At 43.8% G+C, this 15,876-nt stretch overlaps 2 protein-coding genes across 3 annotated transcripts; one reads left to right on the top strand and one right to left on the bottom strand.

Moving 5' to 3' along the window:
• The first annotated feature begins 368 nt into the window (after positions 1-368).
• LOC120458450 (uncharacterized protein KIAA0513) lies at positions 369-4,746 on the top strand. Of its 2 annotated transcripts, none has more exons than XM_044006922.1 (7): positions 369-1,290; positions 2,419-2,482; positions 2,551-2,664; positions 2,719-4,039; positions 4,154-4,248; positions 4,305-4,382; positions 4,448-4,746. In XM_044006922.1, the coding sequence occupies exons 1-6, from the start codon at positions 1,096-1,098 to the stop codon at positions 4,379-4,381; spliced, it is 1,866 nt and encodes a 621-aa protein (XP_043862857.1). In that variant the 5' UTR covers positions 369-1,095; the 3' UTR covers position 4,382; positions 4,448-4,746. The 2 variants fall into 2 exon arrangements, with proteins under 2 accessions (XP_043862857.1, XP_039502030.1); XM_039646096.2 differs by having other exon boundaries at positions 697-1,290; positions 4,445-4,746.
• Positions 4,747-5,256: 510 nt separating this feature from the next.
• Positions 5,257-13,825, bottom strand: LOC120454710 (sodium/potassium-transporting ATPase subunit beta-1). The gene is made up of 4 exons (XM_039640260.2): positions 13,223-13,825; positions 6,686-6,943; positions 6,359-6,618; positions 5,257-6,294 (listed from the first exon to the last, which is right to left on the bottom strand). The coding sequence occupies exons 1-4, from the start codon at positions 13,353-13,355 to the stop codon at positions 6,016-6,018; spliced, it is 930 nt and encodes a 309-aa protein (XP_039496194.1). The 5' UTR covers positions 13,356-13,825; the 3' UTR covers positions 5,257-6,015.
• Positions 13,826-15,876: the final 2,051 nt, after the last annotated feature.

The following is a 15,876-nucleotide window of genomic DNA, read 5'->3' as shown; positions in this document are numbered from 1 at the left end:
CATCTGCCCCACCTCCCCCGTCCCACCCAAAAAGGAGGACCGCCCACGCAGTGACCTTGCCTCGTTTGACGCAAGCCCTTGTTTTCAGGATCAGCTGACTGCCAGCTGTATGTAAACAAGTTAAAACGCCGGGTTCTCTCCTTCGGCCACTGCAAAGCACTGCGAAAAGCTTTCCCATGTGTGCTAGTGTAGAAATCGCGCGCGATTTTCCGACCGAGGAGCTTTTTCCCGCGGAAAATCCTATGCGCAGTGGCATGTAGATATTATGTAGATTTCCCTACAATCGATAACAGCTGCGAACGCAAAGCCCGTCAAATGTTAACGAAACCTGCGTTTGGGCCAGCATTTTCCGGCTGCATTCGCGCAATGTTCGCTGCAGGCATTGGACGCGAGTGGAAAAGTCACAGGAAAATATTTACCGTTAGCCTGCCGCCGCCATCGTATTGCGTGTACAAAAGGGGCGTGTGCGTGCGCCAGTGTGTGTGTGTGTGTGTGTGTGTGTGCGTGTGAGCTGGTGAGCGTGTAGTTGTGGGCCAGGGGAATTGAGAAAGTACTAGTATACAAGTAGTAGCCCAGTTGGGCGCTCAAGCAGTACGTGCAAAATACTAAGCGATGAAGAAGTGCCTTTATAATTTACCGATTATCCTGACATTACTTTGCCCAAACCTAGTCCGAAAGTAGTATTCCAAAGCCAGGTATATATATGTATATATAAACCTAAAGAAGCTGCAAGTGTTTGCCTAACAAAAACAAACAGTTGCATAAATAGGCAGTTGCCCAAGAGCCCAATATCATATAAACAAAGGAAATAAGTCCTGAAAGGCGACGAATTTAAAGTAGAAATATAGAAGCCAGAATTTTCGCCTGCAAGGTACATGAAGTGCGCCAAAAATTCTGCAGTGCAAAGTTCACCTTCACCCAGTGTGTATGACATGCAGGCGTATGGAAAATCGATACCAGAAGCACCAGCAGTTGCAACGCTCTACGACCGCTCCCACTTAGCCACACCGCACTGCATCATCGGGCAGCAGGTCCTTTGAGCTCCAGCGCACATCGTACTTCCAGTGGTTTCGGCGGTGCAGGAACTCCGACGACATGGTGGATGCCAAGCCGCAGCCACCCACTCCGGGCGCAATGCCTGGCACAGGAACACCGCCGGCCGGATTCGCCGGCGAGCGATCGAAGATCAAGCTGTTCATGGAACGGACGCCCAGCATCGGTGCCCTCAAGTCCAAGTTCCTCACCGTGCTGGGCAACAGCAACGAGCTGCTCAACGGAATATCGAACAAGGTACGACTACAAGTAGCGATGACAGCGTGAGTGGCGTGACTAGGGTCATAGGTCACATAAGCCCAAGTATGTTTTAATTTAAGTTGCAAATAATTGAAGCTGGAATATATGTAATATACATACTAGTTTTTATGAGTTAGAAAAGGGGTCTCTTCGGCATTACGGAGTTATTATATAAAAGGATACCCTCGTGAATAGTTTCTATATAATTGAATATTGACCATGTTTGTCTTAATTCTTTCTGTTTGGGAAGTGTACCACTATTTAGGATCACTTAGGAACACTTTGCTTAAGTAGCATGCTACTTGCTTATTTGTGTATATTACATATCTTATGATAGATATATTTCATGGACTCACGCCTGGCAGTGGGTCACGCACACCTCTAGGGCTCAGTTGGGGCAGCCTTGGTAATGAACGCGACAAGAGGTGCTTGGGGGTGGTGCAGGGAGGGGGGAGGAGCGGATTGTGTGTGGGTTCTGTCTATGCTGCAAAGCAAAAGCAGAAGCAACTGACACTTTGATGCTTTTGTTGTTGCTTGTTGTGTTTGTTCTTGCTATTTCCGCTTTGCTGCTGCACTCGGTTGACCTTCAGTGGGTGGCCCCAAACCCCCTTCCCCCCCAATTCCAGTCTGCGCTTGGGGCATGTGCCGGCTGTGGATGGGGCTGGAATTGCCAAAAGGGGGGGGTACATTCTCTGCTGCTCCGTTTGTACTTGACTTTCTCTCGCTTTCGGCTAGGCAGCCTCGTCCTTGATTCAAATTAATTATGTTTGCAGCAGCCAAGAAGATGGAAGGAGTGCAGCCTTCGATATTTCTTAAGCGTTTTCGCCTTGGATTATCAATCATTCAGAGCGATGGGTTAAGTAATCACTGCAGCTTTTCAAAATGATTTTAATATGCCTTTAATGGTTGGCTCGACCCACTTGTTGAAGTTTCAAAACTACAGAGTCATAACAAGCAATAATCCACTTACTTTGCATAGAAACCTTTTTAAAATACTTCCTGCAGCTATACGTCAAAACAATGACCCAGTTGGGCGCAAAATACATACATCTCTAGAGCACCATTAGTACACCACATATGATTGACTTTCTTTTGAAATGCGCCTTCTACTATGTTTACTTGCAGCTGACCCTGAGCAGCAGTTCCAGCGATTCTGATTACTGCGATGACGACGAAGATATACCCAAGTGTGAGTACTACCCGGTACTAAATATTTGTGCACATCATTGTGGAATATAATGCGATTTTACTCCACAGTTGATGAGAGCATCGATTACACCAAGATCGACTTCGAAGGGCGGCGAGTGAAGGCGCGTCGAGCTCACGAGGAGATCATCTCAGGACGATATCGCCAGCCCAATTTGGCGCCACGTAAATAGTTACACAACCACATCATCTGAGTTCTATATGCTAACTCATTTGTAGGGCCACGTTTGGAGCCATCACGTGGGCGGCACGCGGCCAGCAAACTGGGTGGTCCACTTCGCTCCAGCTCCGGCTCCTCGAGCAGCTCCAGCAGCAGCGACGACAGCAGCTCCATATCCCTGCCCGAGCACATGGCCAATCGATCCCACGACGTGAGCAGCACCACTCGCTCGGATTCCATAGAGTCGCGTCACTCCGGCGGTTATGAGAGGGCCAGAGCCATTGCAGGAGCCCGTCGCAGCGAGATGGACATGCAGAGGGATGTGCAGAGGATTGGCGAGGTGGGCGACACCCTGCCGCCGCACATAGATGTGCAGCCGCCGACGGAGGCAGGAGTGGCAGGAGCGGCAGGAGCGGCAGCCGCAGGACGGCAGCAGTGGGGGGCGGGCGGTAGCAACTCGATGCGCTTGCCGTCGCGCAGTCGCGCCTCCAACAGCAGCACTCTGACCAGCCTGCGCGATGAGCCGGATCAGCTGTTGGCTAGCCCCAGCATGGAGTCCACCGACTGGCGGCACTTCATCCGCTCGGAGTCGCAGAACTCCGTGCCCTCGTGGGCTTCCTCCATCAGCCTGGATTGCCGAGCGGGCGAGGAGCCGGTCAAGGAGTTTATGAAGCACTTTACCGCTCTGCTGTTTGGCGGATCACCGGGAGCCGTTGATCTCGAACTGAAGTCGGAGTTTGGCGTGCTGCTGCGTCTGGAGATCGGTCGACTGTGGTTCACCCGCTTCCTTACCGAGCAGCGCCACAAGTCCAAGCGGCTGGACTCGCTGACGTTCGGCGGTCTGGCCCAGTACTTCGCCTTGGCCCTGTTCGAGTGCAGCGAGTGCGAGGATTATGGCCCGGCTGCGGTACTGATGAACCTGTGTTTCCTCTTCTACCATGAGGTCGAGGTGCCCGGCTGCGATCCCTATCGCGAGTACCTCTTCTCCTCGCTGCGCCAACAGCCCATCTGGCAGCAGGCGCGCTACTGGAACGCCATCTTCCACGACGCCATGCAGGCGGAACGGGAGCACCGTGGTCAGAGTCAGATGCGGCGCCAAATGCGCCGCCAGCAGAAGCAGCAGCAGCGGCAGGCAGCTGGCGCAGCAGGATCAGGAACGGGAACAGGAACGGGAACTGCAGATGCGCCTGCTGCCAAGTCGCAGCGCAAACAGGGCGGCGACTCCTCCTCCAGCTCCTCGCATCAGGCGGCACCATCGGCCACTCCGGCGGCTCCAGTCTCCACTGGCTCCGTGCCAGCCAACCGGAGGCCCAGCAAGACCAGTCTCACCCAGGCGCATTCGGTCAGGGACCAGGAGGACATTGCATTTCGGCAGCTTGGGTGAGTTCTACCTGGTTTTCGGACCAGGTTCCATTATGGAAGAAGTGTTTTTTAAAGCCTGAAGAGTTGTAAAATATTTTAATTATTTGTAAAAAAAAACACATTTATTCACAGGGCATTGACGTGCAATATGCACTCATTGGGAACCTCCCAGGAATTGTGCCTTGACTTCCTGAAAAAGAACGTGGTGGCCCACAACCTATCCAAGGGTAATAGCAACTAACGTAAATTATTTAGGTTGCTAATAAGAATGTATTTTATCCAGATAAAGCCAAACTTATCAGAGACAATATATATCGAATGTACCATGAGACGCAACTTTGGGGAGCTCGACACGCCTGAGGTAATTGAAAAGCTGCCATTTAGTAATAAATGTTTTAACTCTATTTTTTATATCTTTCACAGCAGTAACAATAGTAAAAGTACCTAACAAAATCGAGTTTCAATCTTCGTCTCAACCAATGCTAAACTTTTGTCTTAAGTCAGCCGACACCTCCAAACTAATCCTAACTAAAGTAGCAGATCAATGAAGTTTTATCTGAAATCTGGTGTTTTTACTCGCGTTGTTGTAACCGTAAAGATATTAATGCGATAGTCATTCTTGTAACTGGGTTTGTAAGCTCCACTTGCAATTGCTTGTATTTTTTACACCTATGAAAACAAATATTATGAATTGTGGTCAATAAATTGGGATTATAGAGGATAGAGAGGTCATCGTTAAATTTTCATCATAGCTAAACGGATTGGAATCGCATATCAAAAATAAGTTTTGAATCAAAGCCAGTTACAAGAACATCAGTACTGCGAAAGATAAGAGGGCACTTAAACCAATACTGTATGTGTATCCATAAATTGTGATAATAATATTTTGTGATTACTTTATATAGACCTAAATATTATGCAATTATGCAGTGCATATAGTTAAAATATCGCAGTTTAAATTGTTACAAATCAAGATCAATAACTATGCTATAACTATGTTTATAACGAAAGAGATAATATTTCGTAATTGTTTAATACATTCAAATTAATAAAAGTCTAACGAAATTCAAAAGAATTCAATTCTTGATTTTCTAAGTAGTTTTTCTTTCTCTCACTCGCCTAAAAGCAGGCCATTGTTTTTTTCACTGTAAAATAAAATATTTAGTTAATGAAAACACAATTTGGGTTCTTATATTCTCTGTTCTTTATTAAAATGATAAAACGCAAAAACATTATTCGCTTAACTTTGTTTTATTTGTTTGTGTGAATGAAATATGTTTAAAATAAATAAAAATTTTGATTTGTTAGTCGCATAAATGACTGGAATTATTAGTTACTGCGGTTGTTGCTTTAAAAATTGCACTACTTAAAGGTTCTTGAATACTTTCCAGTTCAAAAAAAATAATCGACATTCAGCTTAGATCAAAATGTTTCCTTTTCCATGATTGGCATACGTTTAACAATTATAATTTATTTAGTTACTTCTTTGTACAAAATTGAACAAGCCTAGGCGATTTGCGGGAAACAAAAGAATTTTCGGGCATGTTTCAACATTTATAAATTAAAACTAAATACAACTGACAGAAAATAATGATCGTAATTACAAGAATTCATAATGAAATAATATGATAAATATTAATAATAATAACTGATAGCAATAGACAAGCTAAAAGCTATAACAACAATTGCGTGTGTACGATTTGAACTTTAATTTCAAGATTTTTGACATTCTATTTTTATTTTAGGCCAGATGTTCAGAGTTCAATTGACGGTCGGATCATTCCCTGCGTATAAATATATACAATACACTTGAAAACCTAAGGTCGCTAGCTCATTCCATATATATGTATATCTATATCTGCATATGTGTATATCTCTTTTAGTTAGGTAGGTGGTAGTTGGTCTCCGACGCGGTTGCCATATCCTCGCCCAGAATACGGCCAGTATTTGTTGCTGCGATCACAAGTTGGCGACATGATTCCCATTCCCCGCACTTAGTCCAGGAGGATCTGGAAGGTCACTGAGCCCTGGCGATCGCGGTTACTGCCGCTGTAATTAATGTTCTTGGCCCAGGCGCGGCACTCCACGTCCATCATTTGGCCCTTGGGCGGCGAGTTGAACTGCACGGCCACCAGGGGACTCAGGTAGCCGGGTTGGTTCAGGAACGGGTAATAGTAGCTTGGGAACCCTTGGCTGGGGAAGTAGCGGATGTTCTGGAAGTGCTCCTTGTCCTTGCCCAAGTGACCGTTGCAGCTCACCCAGACTTGCTGCCGCTGGAGTACAGAAAGGCATCACTTGAGTAAAGATTAAGATACAACAAATATGCATACTACTCACCTCCTCCTTTTTCGTCTCATTGATCACCTTCTTGAGATCGTCTGGCATGCCCTTCTCCTCCGCATCGTACACATCCGGGATCCAGCCGAAGATCTTATTCAGCTTCAGGAATATGCAGGGCTGGTTCGTCTTGTAGCCGTAGTTATTGGCCTTCGAGCAGCCGCCAAACAGATCCGTGTTCACCACACACACGTCCGTGCGATCGAGGACCTGACCATAGCCGCAGTGCTTCATATCCCGTCCCTCGGTGTGGTTGTATTCTGCAAAGTGAAAAGTTCCATATTAAATAGATCTCTCCTCCATTCCACTAAATTGAAATTAGCTTACCCCGCAGGAAGTCATCAATCAGCTCGATCCAGTAATCGCTCTCGGCCGGCTTCTTGCCATCGAAGGCGATCACCGATCCTCGCTCCGTTTGCTCGCTCAAGGGGCGGAATCCCAGGCCGGGATTGGTGCCTATAAGCGAGTCGTGCAGCTTCCACTTGGGTTCCGTGTCGCTGATGGTGGACAGAAGACCCTGCATGCAAATGGTGAAGAGGGCGGCCAGAACGATGTAGAAGATTGTGTAGAACAGCATAAGCTGACCTGCGGGAAAACAGAAGAAATTTATGAGATTACATCCATAAAATGACTTAATTAGCAATCAAGAAGAAATTTATGAGATTACATCCATAAAATGACTTAATTAGCAATCAAGTATTGTTTCAAAACTAGTCACACTTTCAGTTTTTTGGAAATACTATTCAACTTATAACTATTATAAATTATAGAAAGATATTTTGAACACCAATAACCAGTACCAATTACACCCTATTCAATTAAGTTTTGATGGTTTCCCTTATTTGCAAAAGTGGGGCCATACTGGGCTCTGCGGAACTGGATGAATGGGGGATCAGGAAATGGAAATGGGAATGGAAATGGAAATGAGAGATTGGGGACAGGGCTTATGCAATCTAAACGGGCACGCAGATAATCGAACGCTTACCGCGGGTGCAGTATAGTAAATACGACCAGAAACAATAAACAGAGAGCCGGCAGTTTTCAGTATTTCAATGTCATTAACATTGACGACTCAGCTAGAATTCAGTGGGCTATTCGCCACTTCCATGCGGCCACAGTGGACACAGAGCACCGGACATCGGGAGTCTTTCCGACTGGGCCAAGCCCAGGCCCAGTTCCAAAGCAATTGCATAAATGAGCGCCAACATCGACAAACCGAAAATGACAGCGAAAACGAAACAAACGAACGAACGAACGATTCGCTGTCAGTCCACTGGAGCTCAAATTTTCAAACAAATTAATCGTATGAATGAATATCGAATACAATGCACGGACGCCAGGGTACAGTAGGTGACAAAGGCATGGGGAAATTACGCGATACGGGGTGGACATTGACCAGTTGGCACCCAGCTATCGATGGGCCTTGGCGAGGTCTTTTCAAAAGAACCAGCCAAGAGGTCGATTAAAAACTACTTTGGTCAGTAAATCACAATTGCGTTCCTTCATATTTGAGTGCACAGTAATTACAGTTCAAAATCGATAGTATTTCCTCATGATTCGTTTTAACTATCATTGCAGATAAATATTTAAAAATATATGAAGTAAACTACGATATGTTTTAGACTGCACGTAAAACTATTTGCCGTGAAATATAACCTTATATTTTATGCCAAACAAAATTTTAAAAGAACCACAAATATTCGGTCTTGACCAGTTCCACTATTCCATGATAGAAGATATCAATAGGTAATCCATGGCATTGGCCAGCGCTTGGTAACGACTTTTCCATATCTGAGTTTTTAGTTGCTCATCAAAATTTCAGAGTGCGCCAAATGGCCAAATGGCTGCTTGTTGCCAAGTCCAAATGGGAAATAATTGCGTTCAAGTACAAGGAAATGAGTTTGGCAATGACCACAGCGAACCCAGTCACAGACAAATACTGCGGCAGACAGTCGCTCACTGGTGGTGCGACGCCAGTTGTCCACCGACCCACCGAACTACCAAACCACAGAGTCAACTAGCCACTACCCCATGGCCAATTCCAACCGCCGCCTGGCAAGGTGGCTCTACCAGACCACCAGTACTTAATGTGTAAGGAATTGTGGTCTACACGCTTTTCGTTACATGACGGCAGAGTCCCCAAACATTCTTATGTCTTCGGTCTCGAATGAGGGACCGTCATTGCCTTTACCACCGAAATCGATAAGTTTACTCCACTTCAATGGCCACTAGTACAGAAATATAAAAAATATATACTGTATGGAAGCCACTTCACATGTCTATTGCATGGTGGGCAGAACTATATATGCAGTGAATGTATTTGAAATCATGAATATATTTATTACATCAGTTCATTTTTCACTCCCCGGGGGGCGTTATTGCATTAGAGGCTACATCGTTAAATCATGGTTACTCGTAATTTACTTTTTATTACCAAGTAAAAACTTGATGGCATATATGACAAATGATGATGACACCATGACATAAACATATTATAAAACATGGAACTTTCTATGTACTTACTATATGTTACCAAACCAGAACTTTCTCGATACTCTCCACTCGACTTAGTTTCGAATATAACTGATAAACCGAAAGCAAACTTGAGACCAGGAGCTATTCTGTCTGTATAAGACGTTATGAGGTGTTTAACCCAGAAGTATTCTTAAACCGAACCACTTCTCCTTGCTCGAAACTTGCTCAACTTTTATATAAAAGTCAAACAAGATGTCGGCGGGAGGTATCAAGTTTATTCATAACGCATAAAGTGGAACTTTACTTATATGACCTGGCACCCATACTCGGACATTGTGCAATCGCTTTTGGGGCGGATGGCTGCAACTCGGGGACCAGGCTTCCATAAACACCATGGACAATCACAGAGTGGACGAGGGCCACGCTTATCCTTGTCCGTTCGTCCGTCCGCCAAGGCGGTAAACAAACTCAAAGGACTCGTGACCCATATAAAATCGCCACACCCGCCCGTGCCACGAACATCCCCATCCCCATTCCCATTCGCAACCAAAACCCCAACCCCAACCCCATTTCCATCCCCAGGAAACCCAACCCAAAAGTTCTGGAAACGCTAGTCGGTTTGCATGACCAACGATTGATAACCTCGCTGCGTTGTAGGCGACATCCAAGTGTAACCACCAAGGCCAGCGGAACTTAATAATTTAGTTACGTGCTGGAGGCACATATGGCCAGAGTCCAGGACACCTCCAGGCACAAGCTCTAAAAACCACTAGCCGAGTGGCTTAATTTGCACACTTGACCAGCAAGTCGTCCAGTTGTGGGAAAGCGGTTAATGGCCTGCACATGTGCAGCCGCAACTCAATTATGTAATGAGTTTGCGACAATTTGATTCCGCAAATGTGCCACGATCATGAATAGAAAATACATTTGTAACCATATTCAGTTTATACAGGTGTCGAATAGCCTTAGCCGAAGAGAAGGACAGACTTTCTTTACCTTGAAAATCGTTATCTATCTTATAATTATGGCTTATAATGCAGTTGTTCTTCCAAATACAATTTAATCAACAAAAATATTCAACAAGTAATGGTAATTTTTACAAAAAAATTCAAATATATATATTTTATTTCTACACCCCATCTTTACCCAATTTTTTATCTGTGTATTGGGAAGCAACAGTTATGACGCCACCGTGCCGCAAGTGCCAGCCAAGAAAGGAAAACAAAACGAAGCGGAATAAGACGAAGATGCAACTTGTTGGCGTCTGTCACCATCCACCCTGAATCGCATCCACCAGATTGAGTGGGTCACGTCACCCCCATTACCATTTCCATCCCCATCTCCATCCACATCTCCATGCCCACTGCCAGTTTCAACTCCTGTCCCGTTTTGTCCTCATTGGCAATAAGCCGTCTCCGTGGCGCCGCTTTATTTGTTGCTGTTCGCCGCACCCTTTGTCCATGCGTCACCACCACACACACAGCCATACACACACACCACACACACACACCACACACATACTAACACTATTACTAGCACCAGCACACCCAGGATCCTTGGCCATCTTTCTTTTCGCCGCCTGTGTGCTTGGGGCCTATAGCATACTTTGCGGCATTTTAAGTGAATTAATTTCACATGTTAACCAGGGGAAGCCCCGATGGCCCCGCCCACGGCAAACATTGCAAGCGTTTAGTTTGCTGATTATTTTTTGGCCTAAATGCGGGCGTGTTTTTGTGTTTTATTTGGTTCTGGCCAAGTTGTAAATTGCCGAATTACTCAGAATGAGCAACAAGAAATGGATCAACCAAAGAGGTTTTGGTTCGTTTTTGTTTGAGTATTTCGCTACAGTGTAAAAATCGTATATTTAACGTTTACATTCGCCTTTTAACAAGATGATTGTGAAAACGAATCGGTAAATATTTATTCTAAAACAAAAAAAATCGAAATGTGAAGGCGAATTGTTTGAAAAGCCAAGTAATAGAAAAAATGGAAAAAGAAATTTAAAAAATTCAGAATTGTTTTTTCTAAAAAGAAAAGAAATCGGGAGTAGCCTTTTCTAATAGTATGTGATCGAAAAAGAAATAGCATCTATACTGACGACTGAAAAACTGATTTTATTCTAAATTAGCTTAAGCAAATTAGGCTCGTTTCCTGCGCTTTAATTGAATTGTGTATTTTATCGCAGACTTGTCGCTATCGTGACAATTAGTTAGCAGCATGTCAATGTAATCAGACTGGAGGGCGTGGCGGGGGCGATTAATGGGAAAATCAGATGTAGCCGGCCAAATGCGGTTCTAGCCGGTTTGAGCCCGATTTTAGAAACTGGCTAGGGCAGTGATTTGCCTGCCTTTCCTGCCACTTTGCGGTTGCATCGATCTGATATCCGCCACGGTGATTTCAATACAGAAATTCAACTGAATCAAAAATCAGACTAAATTAAGCAGACAAAAATCAATTTTTTGATAAGTATTACATCATAGCTCTAATATAATTATGTTAACAACTATTTTCATGATGGCAGGTGAGGTATTCAACTGTTTGAACAGCTAAATGCGCTGTAGAGAAATAAAATGTGTAGCAAGGCGAAAGCATTTCGAAAACCAAAAAAGTGATCATAAACCCACTGAACCGGTTCTCTGAGAAGGTTCATCCGCACCTAAATAAAAATACAACCGGCACGAACCTAAACAAGTTCTCATTGCGTTAATTAATGGAAAGCAAAGCCTAGCCAACCGTCCAATGCTTCGCCTTCATTTGAAATCGGAATTAATCGGATGGCGATCGTAAAGCAAATTCAGCATTTTCAACCTGTGTTTTCTCCGTTTAGAATTCTGCCACACTGCTTCACATTGTTTATGGGGTCGTTGCCATTTAATTTTCCCACTAATGTCCTGCACACGACTGCAATTACCGGGCATTAGACAGTGAAAAACCAAAGGACATGCACCACGAGCTGTGCCTAATGATACGAATTAGCTGAACACTTTATCCTCTCTATATTCAGTTGAGCAAATAGTTTTATTTTTAATAGACATGCCGCCATATGTTGGCAGTGCCAGGTGTGTCAATAGTTCTTAAGTTCTTTGCCGATTGTCCTGAGAATTAGTATATATAACATGTTGGAATTAGCATAAAAAGTTATTAGAGCTTTTTGGGGAACACCTTTGGCACTGAGGTAAATAAATTATACATCAATTTAAACATTGCGATAAACTTGAAGCGAACTTGGCCAACTTAATTAAAAGCAAACAAATGACGTCAAGGGAACTTTTCAGCGAGCTACCGATAAGAGAAGTACCCAGAAAATACCTAACACTATTTAAAATTGGTAGTGTCTCAGCAGTTTGTTCTAAGATCGGCATATTTTTTAAAAATATATATGATATCGTGAGAGCGTAAATTCACAGAACGCCTCTCCGTGTGAAACCTTGAATTTGTTTACAGAACCCATTATAAGAAGGCAAATATTATAGGCGATAAAAGCAAAGTGCTCTTTACCCACTACCTCGTTCCTTTTCCCTCACGTTTTCCCCAATTCCCCACCTTCTGAACGTGGATCCGTGTCCATTTTCGAAAGTAGAGAATTCGCATTGACGTTGAAATATGCTAGCCTAATTAAAAAAGGCAATTCAAAAATTTCGTAGCTGACAATTCAGTGTGCAGCTTAATAAACATATGGTTAATGCTCGATTATAAAACTTTCCAGATTCTTTTACTTAGCCTCAGTTGCCAAGTATTGCTCAAGGTGATTATAATTCTTAATAATACTTTTATGGCTGCTTTTAGAAATCCCACTTCATCTGACTGCCTCGTAATGAGTTTATCTATTTTATGGCGTTGACTAAACATTTTCGAAATCTCCGTAACCGCTTCTCTACCTCATCCCACTTCCCACATTATGACTCGCCAAATCGACTGATAAGACACACGCTGCCTATATATGTATAGTTTCCATTACCATATGACGGACAAGTGTCTGGTTATATACAATAAACAATCGCATTTTTGTTTCTATGTGGAGAGTGAGCGTGGAGTGGATGCAGATATCTCATTAGAGGGGCTTGCAAAGAGCTCTTTGGTGCAGATTAGTACAGAGTGCGCATAAGTCGCGTTTCTCCATAGAAATTTGGAAACTAGCTGTATAACACTAACTATACCTTTATAAGTATTCAATATACTTTGTAGTAAAACAATTTCTACAATGCTGATTCACTCGAATCATGAATACTTTTAAAAGTATGCATTTCAAAACCATAAACCGTAACTAAAGGCTTTCAGTTATTTTTGTCATGAACTTAGTGAACTTAGTTCTAAAACTTTATACAGACATTCATTTGGACGTTTTCTAGATATTTTTGATGTTATTCAATAGAGCTCAGGAGAACTTACTCCAGTTTTTGCCGGTGCGTCCGAAGAAGGTGCCCTCCTGGGGATCGTAGATCATTTGCGAGAAGGTTTGCTTCTTCGCTGGCTGCGGGAATTCGAATTCGCCTTTGGCGCCCTTTCCGTTATTCTTTGACATTTCGCCGCTGTTCTTTCGCACTTGTTTACGGTTAGCTAGCTTTTCAGTATTCGATTCGATTCGATTCGAAAATTTGGTTTATATTTTTCGTTGATGACGTGGACGGGCGCGAAGGCTACGAAAACTGATTTATGTATACGTTGTGCTGTGTATATGCGATGATTCAGCAGACTCGAAACTGAATTCTCATTTATTTTCGCACTCGCAGCACTCTTGAATATTTTTGAAAAAACGTGTAATTATGCAATTATTTGCGCTTCGACTGTTCAAATGGTCTTAAAGTTAAAAAAATGAGTTAGAACCGATTTTAGACCGCTAAAGCAGACGTTATTAGAAGCACACACAAACGGACTGGGAGCCACGAGAAGTTGTTGCCAACTCTTGGTTTCCCTGCTTCCTGCGACTGCGAATAGCGATGCGTGCTGCGTGTTGCGCTCTCGGCGAAAGATCACCAACTAACCGAACGCAGTCCCAAGTTCCCCAGCAAGTCGGAAACTCAGCGCCAGTGTTCTTCGCCCCTCAACACTCACACAGGCACACCACGCGCCTCACTCTTTCTCTCTCATTCCTGCGTTCTCGCAACAAAGCTTCAAGATAAGAGTGATGGAGCACTGAGAGAAACGGGGTGTAATTTCGGTAAAACTGTAAAATATAGTAATGAAATGCAAACAGAACTTTTCCGAAACAACAAACTCGGAACAAATTAAGAAATATTTTAAATTTTCAAATTTTAATATTCGACAAATTCCAAAAATGCATTGGTTTCTTTTGATCTGTTGATATGAGTAATAACTTAGAACATATACGGTTGCAAGCGATTCATAGAGCATATTACTCATCCGCAATGTTGGCTAGCGTCGTTGTTATCTGCTTGACCGAAATGTGCCCCAGCAAAGACTCCCGTTTTCTTGCAGTGTGACGACGACAGCTGTTGAGCGTATTCGACACTTTGCCAAGCAACATGAAAAAGGCCAAAGCAAAAGCGTTTGGCCAGGGGGAGGTTATGTGGCTAAGGTGTGTGTGTGTGTGTGTGTGAGAGCTTGGGGTTTCGTTTGTGTTTTACCTTAATGTTCTCTCTATCTCGCTCCATCTCCTTCGCTGGCTACGCAAATAGAATAAATGATTGAGTGCAGACAGCGGCCAGACAACAACACACCCGAGGGCAGTTGCTTGGGCAATGCAATTCGTTTCCAGTGCAGCTAAGTGTTTTGCATTCAAAGGCAGTGGGGCCAGGGCCTCACTCCACCCTCTAAGAATGCGATGCGGCCCTGCTTTATAAATATTAAAATACAAAGCACAAAGAAAATCACACGCACACGAGCACATGTCTCTCACTCTCCCGTTCTCCCACTCTCCCGTTGACATGCGCGGAGAGTTGAGTACATTGGCTCCACTACACACTCCACCCACGCCCCCTCTCCCTTAAGAACCGCTCCCCAGTACCGTTGCTGCTCTCATTATGCTCATTATGCGCGTGTTGTTGTACTCCGCTTTGTTTTGCTTTTCCACGCTCTCCCCAAACGGTTGGATCAGTTTTTTGGGTGCTTCGGTGCTCTGGGCTTCGGAAATTTCCACGCAGAAAGCGGGAAAACTTTCTTTGTTATTGTTCCTCAATCATTGTTCGTCGTCATCAGCATCTGGATAATGCTAATGCTGCACTGAGAGAAACGAAATGATTCTTACTTGTTTATATGCTTAAGTACAGCAGATAATGTCGTATAATCTTAAAAAAAAACACAAAGGCAGAATAAAGCACACTGTATTGAAGGATATGCTTATGCTACTAAATTAAGAGGGCATTTTTTCGAGTGTATTGTGCGTTGCCAAGTGTCAAGAACTTACGAGTTGATTAATTCCCATAAATGTGCACTTCCTCCTGCATGGCAACTTGCCCCATGCCCCTTGAGCCCAACTCCCCCAACAATGGGTTGCCATTGCCAATTTTCCCCATTCTTGGACGGTGGTTGCTGCTGATTGTGGACATGGAGATGCATGGATAAATGGACACGGCATTATGTTCTTGTATCTCGGTGCTCCACCGCTGTAATAATCACAAGTTGATTAAATTACACTTGAAAAGCTATGGGGTAGCTATGTACATTATGGAGACAAGTCAATTGTGAGGCGCGATTCCTGCATCTCGGTTTATTGGGTTCTCAGACGAGAACTACCATGCAATTACGGACCTAGAATAAAAGTATTAGTATTTGCTTAAAATATAAATCCTTTAAGGAGTGCAGTTAACTAGCTAAATGCCCAACAAATACCTCTTGAATTTATGAATTATCTCTGATAAGTGATTCCCCTGTAATTTCATGGGTTGCACATTTGGATTTGACCGGTTATAACCATTTAACAGTCAACTGCCAAGGAAGCTGCCTTGTTGAACTCTCATTTTTGCTCAATTAAACTCCCTCAAATCTGCCTCACAACGCCAACCAGTTTATCCTGGTCCAAACCTATTTTCCAGCCTTTGCTGTGTGCGTGCCAATCTTTAAATCTCGTAGAACTTCCTCATTAG

The sequence above is a fragment of the Drosophila santomea genome, chromosome 2L, assembly GCF_016746245.2.
Source record: "Drosophila santomea strain STO CAGO 1482 chromosome 2L, Prin_Dsan_1.1, whole genome shotgun sequence".
NCBI classification, from domain to species: domain Eukaryota; kingdom Metazoa; phylum Arthropoda; class Insecta; order Diptera; family Drosophilidae; genus Drosophila; species Drosophila santomea.
The sequence above is the reverse complement of the archived record's forward strand: the minus strand, read 5'-3'. Positions and strand labels throughout refer to the sequence as shown.